This window comes from Sinocyclocheilus rhinocerous, unplaced genomic scaffold (assembly GCF_001515625.1).
Source record: "Sinocyclocheilus rhinocerous isolate Xijiao unplaced genomic scaffold, SAMN03320098_v1.1 scaffold551, whole genome shotgun sequence".
Taxonomy (NCBI): Eukaryota; Metazoa; Chordata; class Actinopteri; order Cypriniformes; family Cyprinidae; genus Sinocyclocheilus; species Sinocyclocheilus rhinocerous.
Genome location: NW_015624564.1, coordinates 955600 through 973648, shown reverse-complemented (window position 1 = coordinate 973648; position 18049 = coordinate 955600). Strand labels below are relative to the sequence as shown.

General features: G+C 39.3%; 1 protein-coding gene and 1 long non-coding RNA gene across 3 annotated transcripts in view; one reads left to right on the top strand and one right to left on the bottom strand.

Moving 5' to 3' along the window:
- LOC107743690 (uncharacterized) overlaps positions 1–5768 on the top strand; it is an 18805-nt gene extending 13037 nt beyond the window's left edge. The window contains exons 2-3 of the long non-coding RNA XR_001640420.1: positions 2428–2516; positions 5690–5768. This is a non-coding gene — a long non-coding RNA (uncharacterized LOC107743690). The remainder of the gene's footprint in view (positions 1–2427; positions 2517–5689) is intronic.
- The window catches only part of LOC107743477 (SH3 and multiple ankyrin repeat domains protein 3-like), a 21402-nt gene extending 3353 nt beyond the window's left edge, over positions 1–18049 (bottom strand). For both annotated transcript variants that reach the window (XM_016556701.1, XM_016556709.1), the window contains exons 1-22: positions 17908–18049; positions 15826–16107; positions 13864–14067; positions 13677–13748; positions 12240–12348; positions 11182–11333; positions 10891–11058; positions 10592–10708; positions 9555–9632; positions 9401–9467; positions 6735–6984; positions 5708–5871; positions 4817–4930; positions 4613–4688; positions 4243–4325; positions 4014–4138; positions 3483–3618; positions 3274–3354; positions 2931–2951; positions 2378–2514; positions 2067–2172; positions 30–1905 (exon numbers count right to left, since the gene is read on the bottom strand). In XM_016556701.1, the coding sequence (XP_016412187.1) occupies positions 30–1905; positions 2067–2172; positions 2378–2514; positions 2931–2951; positions 3274–3354; positions 3483–3618; positions 4014–4138; positions 4243–4325; positions 4613–4688; positions 4817–4930; positions 5708–5871; positions 6735–6984; positions 9401–9467; positions 9555–9632; positions 10592–10708; positions 10891–11058; positions 11182–11333; positions 12240–12348; positions 13677–13748; positions 13864–14067; positions 15826–16023 (4334 nt within the window). In that variant the 5' untranslated portion in view covers positions 16024–16107; positions 17908–18049. The remainder of the gene's footprint in view (positions 1–29; positions 1906–2066; positions 2173–2377; positions 2515–2930; positions 2952–3273; positions 3355–3482; positions 3619–4013; positions 4139–4242; positions 4326–4612; positions 4689–4816; positions 4931–5707; positions 5872–6734; positions 6985–9400; positions 9468–9554; positions 9633–10591; positions 10709–10890; positions 11059–11181; positions 11334–12239; positions 12349–13676; positions 13749–13863; positions 14068–15825; positions 16108–17907) is intronic.

Below are 18049 nucleotides of genomic sequence, written 5' to 3'. Positions count from 1 at the left end.
TGGTACAATTTTTAGCAGGTCTTTCCTACCTGGCACCTCCCACAGGTGATCTCCTGCCGGGGTCAAGAGGCGCTCCCATTGGTGGCTCCTCCCCCAGTGAATGAGAGTCTTTGCTTAGCAACTCTGCCCCCATTGCAGCAGGCCGACTTTCATCAGACCCACCCATTTGGGCCCGGGGGTCCTCCCCCCAGAGTTTGGAACGTCTTTGGAATAGGTAGCGTGGACGGCTGGGGCCTGTGCTGGGTGGGTGTGGAAGCAGCTCACTGTCTGATGACTGTTTAAGCAGTGGGTCCCTGAGATGGGCGGGGCGACCACGCCCCACCCCAGAACGTTGTTTGCTAGCATGAGTGGAGTCTGTGCTCTCTGAAGACAAAGTGGACATGCTGGAGACTGTAGAAACAGTACTGGTGGTCTCCATATGTGGGTCTTCAACCCCAGAGTCTGCCGTAGAATCGCTTGCTTTTCCAGAGGAGGTCTTTGCAATGGATGGCCGTGCTCCACTAGGTGAAATGCTTAGAGTGGCTTTGGGTGTTTCCTTAATTAGAAGGCCATTAGCGAAGGGTTGAGGGGGCGGCACGAGGCCTATCTTCCGAAGCTCCTCTCTGGTTTCCTCATCACTGGATGAGAGCAACGCATGGGGAAGTGTCACTGTGTAAGGCTCTGCTTCCTCCTCGGAGCTCATAGTCAGACTTCGAGCAGTCAGATTTGAGAGGGTAGGGGCAGGAGAAGGTAGAGTGGGTGGGACCGCTGGTGGGGTATGTTCTGTATCCATCAACACAGGTTGGACACCTTGCACGCTGGGTGGGACAAGTGTCTCTTCCAGGCTTCGTCCAGACCCAGGGCTACCGCTAGTCACTTGGCTTGCTGTTTCTGTGATGCTGACCGGTTCGTCTCTCCAGGAATTAGATGGAGGTGCCTCGAGAGGAGCAGGTGGTGTTGCTCCTCCTTCAGTCTCTGGCCTTTCCACTGCTCGACCTTGAGTGGGCGAAGGTGTGGGCGAAGGTGTAGGAGTGGGTGTATTCCGGCCACTTAGGGCACGTTCTCGTGCAGCCAGTGCAAGAGCTAGAGGTGAAGAAGGATCCAGTGGTCGACCTGTTAGAGGGTGTATAAAAGTGGTGCCCCCTGGTGGTGGGCCAGGGGAAAGCATTGGTGCAGGTGGAGGCAACTCAGCCAACTCATCCACGGAGTGAGACTGAGAAAGTAAAGGGGTTGTATGTGGCTCTGTCGCACCCCCTTCTACAGATAGAAAAACGCTGGTCCTGCGTCGGGCCCCTGGAGGTGTGATTCTAGCTCGCTCAGAGAGAACCTGCTGTTGGAACTGCTCTGCTCGGCAGCTGTGGGGAATCCGTGACCCTCCCAAAGGAGAGGGGTCTCTAGTAGTCTGAGCAGCGGCTCCCTCCTCAACTGGTCCTTGTTTGACTAATGGGCTCTTTCTACGCTGGGGCTTGGTAGGAGTATAGACCGCACTTAGACGACCTACGTTAGCATATGGATTCTCCACAGGTGGTCCACGCCTACGACCACGTTCAGTAGGAACCACTCCAGAGGTAGGCGTTTGTGGTCTTGCAATAGGGGCAGGCTCCACTGGCAAATGAGTGGTATCCTGAAGAATGATCATGGAGCGTGTTTTTCGCTGGCGGTCTGTCGTGACTGGGCCATGGAGTTTGGGCTCTGCCCCTGGGCGGAAGCTTGAACGGCTCTGGTTGGCAGCGCGAGAAGGGGGCGGAGGTGGAAGAAAGGATGGAGGTGGCCCTGAATCTAGGAAGTAGGGAGTTGGAGGTGGTGGAGGAGCTGTCTGTGGAGGGGGTGGAATACTATCTTGTCTAAAGCTGTCAGTCATTGAGGAGCTTCTTGGAAAGCGATGCTCTCCAATCAGGGCTGAGATTCTTTCATCTTCAGGAGCACCTATAAAACAGTTCTCGGTGAGACTGTGGGTGTATTGTTTTGAACAAAGTTCAGAATTCTGATTGTTTTAATAGCCCTTTTTATATCATTGGTTTATGTTTCTGAAAAAGGAGAATTTGTGTGAATGTTTGTATTTGTGTATGTGCCAAATGACACATTACCAAATGACTTGGTTCTTGACATTCCCCGAGGCAGCTGCATGTGACTTTTGTCCACAGCCAAGGACACTCCTGAAATTACTGGCAAACCCTGCCTCTCTAACAGAGACTACACACAAACAAAAACAATACATGATCAAATACTGGCCAGAATGTATGTCAGAAAATACATATTGCCATGTATAACAAGGGCTCTTGTATTTTGTTTCAATAAAAACATAATTATAACTTTTATATTATTATAATATATTAAAAACACCTTTAAAAGTACACAATTTTTAAAAATGTTGTATGTTTATGTGTATTACACTCACATTGATCTCAGCCTGTGTGATGCGGCGACTTGTTGGTCTCTGTTTCACAGTGGCTGCTCTGGAGTCCGTTTCCGCAGGACGTGGCCTCGTCACTACAACCGGTTCTTTGGGTGAACTCAACATCTCATCCAACTTCTCTGTGAGGGAAACACACAGATCCACACACATACCGAAACACTTAATACACATTCTTGACCAATATTCCAGTCCTTCCTCTGATCAAATCACAGAAGACCAATCACAGTCACCAAGTGCACCAGAAAATACAAGTACACAGATCCCATGTGTATAATATACATAGTCTGAAGGAACACTAAAACAAATATACAGCCACAAATACAGTACAAAACACATACATAATAGCTGTCTACAATCCACAAAAAGAAAAACAAACACATATACATACTTTGACTTTACAGTTTTTCGCAGTCACAGGCAACAACACACAAGCTAAATAAACAGGTTAGATAAATCCATCCATGACATCACATGCTAATCAGCATATAGAACCAGTAAAGGACATCATCAACGTGAGACTGGTTTCATATCTTACCTCCCCTCCTTCTCCTTGACGCTTGTGGACAAGAAGGACAAATCTATAGTTCCTGATTTAGCTCATAGATTGAGTATTTGATGGTCACTTTTCATTAGCAATGAATGAGCAAAGCTATCACTGCACAATCATCCACACTCCTTGCACTGCTGTATCATTCTCACGGAAAGAAAAGACATTAATTTGCACGCATTTCTCCATTAGTGTTACTGGGGAAAAAAACGTTCCAACATGTACCGTGCCCTCAAAGATAATGATAACATCTGTTTTAACTCATCTGAGACCTAGCATAACACAAGATGTTGTTTGCATCTGTGTTTATTTATAAGAGCACCTGTCTTACCCAGCTCCTCCAGTTCTGAAGTCATGCTTTTTGAGCGCAGGGTCAGGCTGGTGCTTGCGTCTCTCTTGGGTGGTGGTGGGGCTAATTAATTATCAGGAAGAACAAGAAATGTAATATATAAATTTAACAGGATTCTCTAAATCTTGACATCCAGTCAAATAAAAAAAAAAGCATAGTCTGCATGCATTAATGAAGTTGAGGACAAGAACCTTTCTTGCGGACGACATCTCCAGTGTCAGGCTTGCGCGTGACAGACACCACCTTCATTACTAGCCGACTTCCACCTTGTCGAATCAGTGATACCACCTGCCTATGTCCCACCTTTACTACGCTCACCCCATTTACCTGACAAATGTGCGGAGAATTAGAGAAAGATGTAACACATAGCCGGTAGAAACCCAGCAGAAGCATGATGACATTCTTCAGTCTAAAAAAGTCAGCATGAAATTGAAATTCACCCAATCTATTTTCTAAATGCATGCTATTGATCTTATTATGAATGATTCATCCCTGCATGTTTAATTTTTTTAAAGAATTGAGCTTGTCATTTTTAATCAAATGGCAGACAACTCTGGTGATGTATGATATTTCCAAGATTAGTCAAATAATTAAATGTGTTTGCTTTTTGTTAATTACAATTATTAATTTAGGCCAGTTTTTTAAAATATGGTTTGAAAATCACTGCTTTAGCAAAGAAAAAGTTGTGTCTGTGTGTGTATAAATCAAAAGTATTTTTTAACCTCAATGAGGAAATCTCCCGTCCTTAACCCTGCCCTCCACGCCACCCCTTCCAGGTCCACAGACTCCAGGTATTGCAGGGCAGGAAAAGCAGGAGTTGGTGTGAACTCTTCTATGGGTGTCTCAGCTGACAAGAGAGAGGATTTAATTACTGCATTTGCATGTGAATTTTATTCATGCTTTGCATCTGACGTGTGTGTGTGTGTGTGTGTGTGTGTGTGTGTTTCAGACCTTTAGCTCCCCGAAGCACAAAGCCAAATCCTTCGCTGTCTCTCTTCTGCAACGTTGCACTTTTTTCTTCTATAATATAATCACTGTGAATTTATAGAAATCAATAGTCAGATGTGCTGCACTGCCAGAACTCACTGTCTTCATAGATTCCCCCTCCCATACCCATTTACCCATAATCCCCAACACTGGCACCATATTTTGTTTATTCAGGATGAAGGAGAGAGAAAGGCAATGGTTGGAAAGGCATACTACAATACTACTCATATTATTTCTGCAGTACTGTGCACATGTATCTCTCTCGCTCTCTCTCTCTCTCTCTGTATATATACATATATACAGTATGTCTGTGTGTGTGTGTGTGTGTGTATACCTGTAAGAGGTATAGTTGTCATAGGAGCCAACAGTGTAGTGCCTAAAAAGTCTTTTGGTGCGATCCTCTCTTGTCTCTGAGAAAAAGATGAGTGGCCACATCAATAACAATAAGATTTGAACGTTACACTGCAGAATACTTTCAAATAATGCTTCTGAATGCAGTTGTGTGTGTGTGTGTGTGTGTGTATGCATGCACACTGACCTAGTCGGGGGTCATATTGTCTCATCTGGACTTCCTCTACACAGTGAGCAGGAAACCAGCCAGTTCGTCCTTTAACTGAGCCTTCCCAGAATCCACCTTCCCCTATGCTTAGCACTGGTGGAGACACGTATAAACCGTTTTATGCTGTATTTGGTATATTTACCTGGATGGATGTTTATTCAACTGCAGGCATTTCTTGTCCCAGATATTATTTTTTTATTTATTTAGTTACTTGAAGATTACATTAAATCTGTCTTCGTAGGCACTTTTTACCAAGTCTCCATTTAGTTTTGTTACTTTTCGAATGCCTTCAAGTATAAATATTATTGTTTTATCCTTGTTCCAAAACAAGACATCACAATTTAATTATATATATATATATATATATATATATATGAAAATGATGATTATATCAATTCTTACACAAATTAAGGCCCTCAGTTTTTTTCTCAAATGTTTATACTTATTTACCAAGGTGACAACAGCATCAGTGAAGAATATACTTTGGATAAAATTTGAGATGTAAAAAACTAAATCAGAAAAAGATTAAGATTTTGCATAATTTCCAATCAATCCATAATTTTGTCAAAATATTTTTTGAGTATATAGGAAAAAAACAAACGGCTAGCTTCTGCAAGACAGTTTATTTTATTTCTAATTTGTTCATGATGGTTCAATTCTCCTGTAATGCATGTATATTCACTTCTGAACACAGAGTAGACACATTCAATAGACTAGAGAATTTTTAAAAGTCCACAGGGCCAAAAGAGCCCATAGCTGAAGAACTATTCAGAATGCCACAAACTGTAGCAACCTCCAGCATAAAAATAATGTGAATATATATATATTTTTTTTTTGCTGCATCTTGAACAGAGAAGCTGGCTGACTGACCTTTGACCCTCTCTCCTCGGTTGAGTGTGATCTCACCCTCGCCCTGTGGATTGTGGGAGCTGACAGCGATGAAGGTTCGGCCAGGCACCGCACTATACAGCCGTCGCTTGGGCCCTCGAGACACAGCAGGAGGACTCGGCTCTCTCTGTACAGGACTGCCAGGGCTGCAAACACGTGTGCAGAAATGATTAACAACCAGTTGATATCGTCTTTTATGTCAGGTAATCAATACTTTATTATTTATTATAATTAACTATTTTAATATTTAAAATGTATTATTACAACTATCAATTATAATATTCATATTTCACATAATTATGAGCATGAGTTTTTACTCGCATTATAAATGTTGCAACTGAACTTCAATCACCATGCATTTTTGTTGAATGAAGAAAAAGCTACTTTTCTGATTTATTCATAAAATTGAATGTAAATAAAAACAGCAAATAATTGAATAAAAAAAATGAAATATAAACTTTAAACTTTAAGTTTATGCAAAGGAGCAGTCTGGGCTTGAGAATAATTAACTCATTTTGTGTTCAAATAGAAAAAAAGAGAAAAAAAATAAAATAATTATATATATATATATATATATATGAGAATACTGGAGAATTCAAGGATGACAATGCACCTGAGGTGCAAATAATCTTTTTTTTTTTTTTTTAAAGAGCAGTCTGTACATGTTGCTAAATATCTAATTTTGTTTTTAAATAGAAAAAGCAAAAAAAAACAAACATCATATAGGTTTGGAGAAAACAAGGATGACTCGCACCCGAGGTGTAAATAAATAAATAAAATGCAAATAATTTAAATAAATAATTGCAAATAAATTTAAGCAAAAATAAAAAATGAGATAAAAAAAATATATTTTATTTTATTTATATTTATTTATTTATTGGAAAAGAGCAGTCTGGGCATGTTGCTAAATATTTCATTTTATGTTCAAATAGAAAAAGCAAAAAAGAAAAAGTCATTAGTTTGTAGAAACCTCTCTTTAATGCTCTACAAATCAAGGACGGCTCCGCACCTGAGGTGTCCTCCTGAGCGGGTGTGTCTCCTGAGGCTGCGTGTGTGAGTGTGAGCCGCCTGGGGGCTGCGCTGGGACAGGTTGGTGTCATCAGGCTCCAGCGGGGGCAAGCTGCGAAGTGAGGGGGCCGGAGAGGGAGCTGGCAGACTCTCATCTAGAGCATTATCACTGGCCGATCGCATCAGAGAGCGACGTGGGGATACGCAGACGTGCCGCCGAGACGAGTAAGAAGGGGTCTCCCTGAAAGGCACTTTTACAGGAAGACAGCAACATATAAATAGTTATGCAACATGAGAACACCGAGCCGACCGACATCTATATTGCTGTATTACGCCGAGTCAGTTTGATTTGAGAAATCTCCATGCTTGTAATATAAAACCATATACATTTTTGGAAGATATCAGACATGCACATAACAAAAGATTCACACCACACACACCAATTATGGAAAAGGAAATAATGCGTGTTTGTGCTGTAACACAATTTGGCTCTTACTACTGCACATCATATTCATTAAAGTGCACTTTTATCTTTAAACATATATATTTACATCCGAGAACCATTTGGAAATTGCAGTCCTTTTAATATCCTGCTGTGTCATTCAAACAAAGCAATTTTTTAAAAGCGCCACAGAAACAGTGTTTATTTTCTTCCATCCCAAGTTGATTTTTCCAGAAAATTGTATTTTAATACACACCTGGATCAAATTCAGCTAAGGTGTGCTGTTTGCTAAGAAAATAGTAGCCTAAATCATCGAAACATTAAATGACCTGCTAGACCAGAATGACCACTTTAATGGATTCTCGAAGAATCCTATCAGTTGTGAATAAAACCCATTTTCGCCTGTCGAATGGATCAAGAATGCTCTCCAGGAGGCTGGAACGGATATGTCCAATCTATCAAGAAGAAAAAGACTAGCAGAACAGATTAACCTGTATCAGGCTGAGATAGAGAGGAATCACTCATAACCTGAAGACTAGCATCCCATCTGTGAACCACGGAATGGCCTAGAAATGTAAGGCTGCTGTTTAAGATTATATGTAATACGTCCAATTAATTTTGATTGAAATGGTCAGTTGGAGGTCATGTATGGGCTGCAAGTCCTTGATGGCTTATGGTTTATGGATGTAAATACTTTAAATAAAATCAGTCTTTAAAGGGGTCATATCAAACCTCAAAAACCTAAAACATATCGAAATAAAGTAATTTAGTTTTTCATCACCAATTTCCACCTTTATAATTAAAAGTGCCGTTTTGCTAGTTTACCTTTAACACTTCAAATGTAAATGGCCTTTATAGGTGATGTTGATTTGTAGGTTTTGTGTTAATATACATTTGTTTATAGGTTTAAATACCACTTGCAGAATCGGTAAGATATTTTAAATCTTCAAAGAGAAATAATAATTAAATAATAATAATGATAATTTGTAGTAGTAGTAGTAGAATTTTTTAAAGAATAATCATAAAAAATAAGAATAAATAAATAAGAGAAAGATTAACATTTTTATATAACAACCCTCGGTTCTTAATGTGTGTTGCCTCTTTGAATATCAATAATTGTTTATAGTCTTTTGTGGTAATTGTGAATGAGTCGCCGGTTTGTCCCTGTTTACTAAATCCATTCAGGTACAGCGAGTTCTATTTTTCCCAGCATGCTCTGAGCAACTGTGGTTGAGAACTCAAACATGTAATAATGTATTGAGTGACTGTTGACAGCTGAGTGAGTCATGCACAACTATCACAACAGGTGACAGTCACTGATGCTTGAGGAGGCAACACACAATTCAGTTACTGTCTTGTGAAATATATTTAAATGTTACTGTTACTGTATGCACCTTCTTCAGGGGCATTCTAAAAAAAATGCAATTTATTATCCTTATTTTTATGAATGCAACTTTATCTGATTTATACGAGATTAATGGTCTTTTTAGACTGGGAAGGACTTTTTAGTTTTGAAAGATACAGCAAGTTTTAGTATACTGAACGAAATTTGATTCCTCATGATATGGCCACTTTAAACACACAAAGTTTCTCGTCAAATCTGCAGGGGTACAGAGCCACAACCTAAAAAAAACACACACACGCACACAAATTGGGTGTGAAGCGGGGATTGCACTGGTGAGTTAATCAAATACGTCATGAAGACCGGACAGAAAGATCAGCACATGAAACACTCAGATTACACAGAAATTACAAACAGATGACTCACAGATTACATCACACAGAGCATGACTGAGATTTACAAAGAGAAACACACACAAATCATAAAGAGATTAGCCCACATACACTAGTATGACAAGTACTATAAATACATCACTTATTGTAAAGTTAGAGCGCTGATAGGAACAGTATCTAGATCTTGCACAATCAGACTGACTGTCTGAAATAAAAAAAAATATCATGCATTTATGGATTGTTTTGACACACGCTGTGATAAGGTTACTAGATTCACGCTGTTTCATATGATCATACACTCTTATGTTGTCATTTCTGCTTTTACTCTGAAAGGAGCGCTCGTGCCATATCCACTAGACTAAATAATTAATTGAGGTTTTATCTGAAATGATACCCAATAATGGATTTAAATTAGAGTGAACGGAGTTCATCTAGACAACCCACGAAAACGTATTATGGTTTTATGGTGCCAAATAAAATAGACAACTCACCAACATCTGAGGTTTTATGAATCTTGATGATTTCTGCCAGGTCAAAGTTCCCTGCAATGATAGCAACCTACCAGAAAAAAAAGTATGCAACAAATTAAGGAATAGTAAAGGAGCTAGAGCTTAGCCAGAACATCAGCTAAAAGACGCTTTATACCTGAAATGCTGTTTGGTTGTTGTAGTTCTTGATTTCTTTATTTGCTCCTCGAAACAGGAGAACTCTAGCACAGCCTTCCTGTAGATATTGCAGAGGGAGCAAAGAAAAAGGTGGTGAGTGCAAGAGAAAACATGAGGAGATTATAGTTATAACACCCTGTAAATGCGTATGTTTTTTATGTGATTTGATGCCCAGCTGAGTTTAATAACTATATACAATTGCAGTGAAATACTAGCTTACTGCAAAGTATGTATACTGACTACTATACTTTTTTAAAAGAATGTAAGACAGAATCCATCAAAGGTGTGTTCCCTGAGTAAGCAATAAAGGCAGCGCCTCCTTAAAATATTGGGATGAAAATATAATCTACAATAAAACAAATATTAAGAATAAAATCTAATAGTGTGTTCCATATGTCAAAAAATATATATAGTTTTTAAAAATATGTTGTAAACACTGAAGTTTAATGAAATTTATGTTTGCATTAGAAAATACATTTAGTTTCAACCTTCATATACCAAGAAAATACATTTCCAATCTTACAGTAGCCAACATTTAGGCTAAATGCAAATGCAAATAGAATGAGTCAAATTGGTGGAAATGGATAGATGAATTAAGTAAACAACTTACTCACTTGGACAAAATGTCACAAATATCGACACTATTTGTTCAAACTGAAGCTTTGCATTTTTTAAAATGACAAATTATTGTTTTAGCCTGACTGAAATTGAACTTGTGCATGTTAATGTACTTGAAGGATGACAGATGATGTTTAAAAAATGCAGTTATCATCACTTCAGGTTCATTTGTCACACCGGCAGAGGAAGCTTCAGTCGGGTGCAATTACAGCATTCCACACAGTTCGCTATAGTTACATTTCACCCATTTTGACATGTAGTAGCTCATCCTCATATTTTATGCATGGGTGTACAAAAATGCATACTACATACTGCATAGTGTTTACTTTAAAAATAGTATGAACACCCATTATTTTAAGACAGCATAGCTAACGTGTGTGTATTTGTAGGTGTGTGTACCTGGTTGTAGAGGGCACACAGGTGTAGTGCTGTGTTTCCTGAGGCATTCTGAGCGCTCAGCTCCGCTCCATAGAATAACAGGTGCTCAAGGTGCTGCACGTTTCCATGACGACAAGCCTATGGTACAAAAACACACACACACACACACGCTCCGATCACCCACTGCTGCAGGTGTAGCAAACAATAAAAAGGATATATTTAGTCTCGCTGGAGAATGAAACTTTAAGCTACGGGAGATTTTCTTCCCTTTACGTTTAATGAGTTCTGAGCATCAGATGAGAAATGCATCTTCGCGTTACCTGATGGATCTCCTGCCAGCCGTTCTCGTCGCTGTAGCCCAGCTGGGCGTGATCGTACAGCAGCAGCTCGCAGCAGTACGGATCTCCCCCAACCATGGCACTGTGATAGAGGGGGGTGAGCCCACGACTGTCCTTATAGTCTGGAGACGCCCCCAGATCCAACAATGTCTGCAAATAGCACACGAAATATGATGGACATATGTGCACAGACTCCCAACAGCTTATGATGAGTTGTATAAGGATGAGTCTTTCTTTGGATTGTGCGTGTGGGAGGAAAGTGCCTCAACTCACAGTCAATGCTACGTGGTTGTGCGTTTGGACCGCTTTGTGCAGCGCCGTCAGGCCGTCTCTGGTTCTGAAGTCCAGATGGGCTCCACCACTCCTCAACACCTTAATCAGTTCGGCACAAGTGTCCAGCTGGGCCACGAGAGTGAGAGGAGATTCTGGAAACATCACACATGCAGAGATGATTAAAAATGCTAAATGTCAAATCCGTTTCAGTGAATAAATGATTGACTCATTTTGTCGAATGTCCTTGCTGATTAGAACTGTCCTAAATTTACATTCATTAAAACATCCTAAATGCTAATCAAGGCAAACTTTAAAGGAATAGTTCACCTATCCTTCATGCCAAATGAAAATTCATGTTGTTCCAACCCTTTATTATTTTGTTTAGTCCATGAAACCAAAATGAGATGTTTGGCAGAATGTCCAAGTTGCTCTATTCTACACATTGAACGTAAATTGAGAAATACGTCTCTAATCTCCAAAAAGCACCCTAAAAGTATCATAAAAGGTATAGGTTGTATTACTTCAGAAATCATACGATAGCTTTATGTGAGGAACAGACCATATATATATTTCTGTCATGACAACTCTCGGAGGGATTGGCATGGTAATGTACATGACAGTGTTAATTTATTTGGTCTTGGCGGAATAGATCTGCTACGCTGCTGCTGCAATACAATCCTCAACATGCTGCTTGCTACTGCCAATACATCCACAACATGCTGCTGTGAGCATGTAAGAAATATTGCTGCTGCAAATATAACATACATAAAATAACCCCATAGCATACATGATTCCCCTCGTAGCAGATCTATACAGGTGGAGCTGGGGAAGGTGGAGGGTTTCTGAAGCAAGCTGCAACTGCTACGGCAAGCACTAGTCATATATTTGAATGTTGAGCAGCGAGCTCATTGGCTACCGATACAGGAGCGAACCAATCAGCTGTGCCATGTGATAATGATGTCATTACGTCAGATTGAGTTAGACCTATCGGACTGCACCATCAGAGTTTCATGCCAGAACTATATATATATACAGTATATATACTCTAAAGTACTCACCCCCACTCTCAGCATCATGAAAGTTGGGGTCCAGCCCTTTCTCTAGAAACCTGCAGACCTTGTCCACACATCTTTGTTGAACATACTCCATAAACTTCTTTAGATTGGCCTGGCAGCAACAGAAATTAGTGAAATACAAGGAAGTGACATACAACATTCACAACACAAAGTTGCCTGTTATTTTTCATTCAGAAATATTGGTTTTGGAGTAAATGGAGCACATACAAAGAAGTTAGCCAAGTGGTTAGAGGTTATTTACTTGCATTTAAATAAGTCTTAAAGGTATAGTATCAGAAGAGTCTGTACAATTATAAGACTCAAAAACTACAAAACCTTGACTACCATTAATGGACTTAGAATAATGAATGCAATCAAACTGTGTGTTATGGCCCTTTTAAAGGTGCTGTAAATTCAAATTCTTTTGCTAACTTCTGCCATTTTGCTAACCTGAACCACATGACCTCTACAAACCCATCCTTTAAAGACATGTCAGCAAACGCAATATCAGCAAAACTGAATGCATTAAATGATTCACAGACAGAGCGTGTTTCTAATTAGCTAGTTTTTAAAATTTGGCTTTTAAAAAGCATGGGCTACACCCATGACTCTATTTGGTAGTCTAGAACTGTCACAGAGAAACATGCAATATTCTCAAGACCAAAACAAATAGCTTACAGCATGTTTTAGATAACAAAAAAATTTAATGGGAAAGTTTCAGGTCTTAGAACAACAGCTTCGTGTATAAAATTATACACTATTGTTCAAAAATGTGGGGTTGGTAAGATTTTTTTTATGTTTTTGAAAGAAGTCTCCTATAAGCTCACCAAGTCTGCATTTATTTAATAAAAAAAATGAATGAATGAATTAATAAAAGTAAAGTAAGTAAACGTGTGAAATATTTTACAGCATGTTTTAGATAACAAAAAAATGTAATGGGAAAGTTTCAGGTCTTAGAACAACAGCTTCGTGTATAAAATTATACACTATTGTTCAAAAATGTGGGGTTGGTAAGATTTTTTTTAATGTTTTTGAAAGAAGTCTCCTATAAGCTCACCAAGGCTGCATTTATTTAATAAAAAAAATTAATGAATTAATTAATAAAAGTAAAGTAAGTAAACGTGTGAAATATTATTACAATTTAAAATAAATATTTTCTATTTAAATTTTTTTTAGAATGTAATTTATTCCCGTGATAGCAAAGTTGAATTTTCAGTAGCCATTACTCCAGTCTTCAGTGTCACATGATCCTTCAGAAATCATGCTAATATGCTGATTTGGTGTTTCAAAAGAACAGCATTTATTTGAGAAATATTTACTAACATTTTAAATGTCTTTCACTTCTGATCAATTCAATATTTCCTTGCTCAATAAAAGTATTCTTTAAAAATATTTGTACCAACCCCAAACGAACGGTAGAACATGAATGTTAAATGATACCTTGGTATGTAGTTTGGCCAGTTGCTTGTCATCTACATGGCTCTGAGTGTAAACACGCCTCTTGTAACGGAACTGAAGTCACACAAATGTATTGAGGGGTGAATGAAAATAGCCGCAACATGGCCCAATTATATAATAAGTGAGAGCTCTAAAGCATTTTGGGATACAGAAGAATGTTTATGTGCACCTCTAGGTACGGTACAGGTGTGACCGTAGGGAATGGATACTCCCTGAGCAATCTCTCCTCATCGAGGAACTTTCCGGCGCGCCCGTTAAAGGCAGGGAGGTAGAGGCCATAGTTAAGCACATCGGTCAGGCTTTGTGTCAGAGTGACCAGAACTTGCTGCTTACAAACCCACACTGGAGCCTCAAGGTCCAATCGCAGGCATTTCTGGAAGCACACATATTACAAACTCGTCATATTCCTACATGAACAAACAGTATTTTTGCTTTTTGGGGGGGGGATTTATACATATTTTATTATATAGACTGACAAACTCAGTCAGGATATGTTGCAGGCTGGATTCGAATCTACATTACCCATATGAGCACCAAGGCTTAAAGTGACTGGAGTACATAAGCTAACTGCTGCGCCGTGGCTCTGACTAGGCCAGGTAGGTTTAATCATTCATGTACAATTTGAATCTTGCTCCGTCATCAAGTGTCCTGAAATGCCACAATATTTACTGCAGCAAATAGTTCAAAACTATAAGAAACACGATTATCTGTCCAATACATATTTCCTCCAAAAGCACCAGGCTTTAGACTTTACTTAAGATCATTTAAGAGATCAAGGCCTGTACTATTTGTTCTCGAATGTTTATTCATCATCAGTCAATGAGAAACTGCTGAACTCATGACATCTTTCTTAAATTAGCTGAAAGCAAAGTGAAATGGTGTTTGTGAGATTCACACTGCAAAACTAACGCCATTTAAAGGAACAGTTCACTCAAAAATGAAAATTTGCTGAAAATGTACTCGCCCTCAGGCCATCCAATATGTAGATGAGTTTGTTTCTAAAAACTCATCTACATCTTGGATGGCCTGAGGGTGAAAACATCATAATAATCCACAAGTAATCCAAACGACTCCCGTCCATCAATGAACATCTTGAGAAGTGAAAAGCTGCCTGTTTGTATGAAACAAATCCATCATTAAGGTGCTTTAACTTCTTTAAACATCATATTTCTTTTGGACTGTTTTGGCTTGTAAACCGTGCTTGATCTGTGTTTATTTTTGTAATGATTCAAACGAGACGGCTTTTTAACTGGAGAAAGCAATATTATGGATAGAGGACTTGTATATTAAATGGAACCAACGGTCTGAAGTTAAAAACATCTTAATGAAGGATTTGTTTATTACAATCACACAGCTTTTGACTTCACAAGACATTAAATGATGTACTGGAGTCCTGTGGATTACTGTGATGTTTTTTCAGCTGTTTGGACTCTCATTCTGACAGCACCCATTCACTGCAAACTGCAGAGGATCCATTGGTGAGCAAGTGATCTAATGCTAAATTTCTCCAAATCTGTTTTGATGAACAAACAAACTACATCTTGGATGGCTTGAAGGTGAGTATACATTTTAAGCAAATTTTCATTTTGGGGTGAACCCTTTAATATTTTCTGTTCGCAGGTTTCTATAATGTGAAAAGAAGAGGGTGAAAAGAAGGACCATAATAGAGTGCAAAATACAAAACTCAACGTCAAAGTACCCCTGTCGGACAACCTCTGACAGAAAGCAGGGAGTTACGCTCGATGCTGAAAAGACTGTCAGAAGAGCAAGGTATGTCTGCAGTTTTGTGTTTGACAGGATTATGTAAACATGTTCCACATAACATCAATTAGAAGTGCAAATTTATTCAGCAAATAAAAAAAGTCTACTTTTGGATGACACTATATATGCAATCGACATGCATGCGGCATCTTTCAGCACAAATGACTGTAGATCCCTTGTGCAGAAACATGCGTGCATGTAGACGACATGCTGTAAGCCTCTGTCACACACCCCTTACTCCCACGCAGAATCAACTACTCGGTCTGTACCAATCACTGCCACTCTCTACTCCTGTGCTGCAGTGCAGCCATTTCAAAGAAAATAGTGAGGCTGCATATGCATATGAGAGCACACTAAAAGGAGGGCTCACCGTTTGCTGCAGATCAGGGATTCCGATGCGGATGACAACTGCATTTCCGTGGAGATCCTCCATAGGTTCGGAGGTAGATTTAGTCCCAGGAGAGGCCCGAATGCTGTCATCTCCGTGGTTACCGTTGGTAGTGGTGTGTTGTTGCCGTGGCCGGTCGAGAGCCTCATGTTTGCCGTCGGCAGGTGGACTGATAGGCATGCTCTGGGAGTGTGTGTGTGTGTGTGTGTGTGTGTGTGTGTGAGAGTGTGTGTGCGTTCTGCTCAACACGCCGGCCTCACAACCCTACAAAACAACATACACCCATCAAACTCATTCTAATGAATGGGTTGTGAGATCTGATATTACATTTACCTGTATACTAGTAAGAAGCATGTGTTTAAAGGGTGTTATAATATGCATGCCTTGCATTTGTGGCTAATAATGTCAAAGTGTGACAGGTATGATGTCTTTTGTAAGCATGGAGATGACATTTTACCACAAATCAAGATAAAATGATGGGATGACAGAGTTTGTCAGAGACAGTGAGAAAAGAGAGAGAGAGAGAGGAACTCCATTGGTTGTGAGTGGTTGCCATGGACACTGTGAAGCAGATCCACTTGGGAATCATGAAAATTGAGGGAACCCTGCATCCCAAGTTACCATGGCAACTCAGCACTTTGCTTGTTCTAGTGCACTACCACTTCCTCTTTAGAGACAGCTGTGCACACACACACACAAACACTCACTGTTGGTCCCTCTTTGTTTAACACATCACAAGCAACAAACCACTGGCACTTTTGAACTCATGACACCCATTTTAAATACTTAACCCTCTGAAGCATGATTATGTGCACTACAAAAAGTCATTTTCATGTTGCATCCAAAGCATCATAGGCAACTACTTTAGACCGATTCCCATAATTTTATATGTCTGTCCTGATTATATGTTATTGTGCATTTATATATGACAACATTCCAAAAAATGTTTGGTTCCCACATTAAGTTTTTATTATTAAAATAAAATGCCTAAAATGAACATTCCATGAATGTTATGAATTGGTTTTCAAATAAATAACCCAAGGGAAACCATACACTAATGTTAGGGGAATGTACTGTGTTTGCCTGGTAAAGTCAACATGTCTGATGTACCTACTGTATGACTAGTATCTTTTATTGCAGTGTAAATATGTCAGAACTCTCTCAGAATACACTATTTTGATGCAACAAAATATGGGAATTTTTATATGTTATTGTTTTGAAGTGAAAAGATTTTGCATGCATCAGAGGGATAAATACCTTTTACATTTTCAGCCACACTAAGAATCAGTGGAGGAATATGCCTAATTCTTTTACCATACTATTATCACAGCCGGCCACATGTAGCCGTCCACCTACTCACTCATTCCAATGCAATCACACACAAGCTAAAACATTTCAGACACTCTTGACTATTGTCCACAGAGACAGAAGGGAAGTCCTCTATTACGTAAAAGACATTGTCACAGAGAACATTAGATGGAAAATCCAGCAGAAACCTATATTAACTAAGATCTGAGATGGCATGTTACAATTGAATTAAATTAAAACATTTAAATATTAAGGTCTTGATCACTAATAATCACTTAATTACTTGAAATTATATAGAGATTCTTTCTGGCAATTGTTGTAACCAAATGTGTGTTTTCAGAATAAGTTGCACAAAAGTTGCCATTCCCACGATGCTAAGATGTTCTGAGTAGTTTCGAGGAAGTTGTTAAATGGTTGCTAGGGTGTACTGGGTTATTGCTTACTGGCTCAAGCAGTACCCACCCATAAGGCAAGATATTCTGGCAAGTTTCCTTCATTAAGTGTAAGCGTTTTATCATCTGGCAGGCAAAATTGTAAGTCTAATCAATTAGAAAAGTAACAGCACACTTTCTTTAACATTCCATGTCGTTTGTAGTGCAAAATGGACAAATTGTGACAAATTGTGGACAAAATTTAGTATTTAGTTTAGGAGTTTGTTAAAATCCCAAACCGTAAGTATGAGCAATAGCAATACTGAAACTGCTTTAGCAAACACCACTAACAAGCTAGAAATATTGGAAACAAGGAGGAGTTCACCTTTGACCTGGACTTCCCATGTGACGTTCCTGTACATTCGCAGGTATTTCGAACTTTTCAGAGCTTTCCATCTTTATTCCAACAGCTTTCTGCCAGTATTCCACAATGCACACTTTGTTTTTGTAAAACAGTAGGGCCGAAT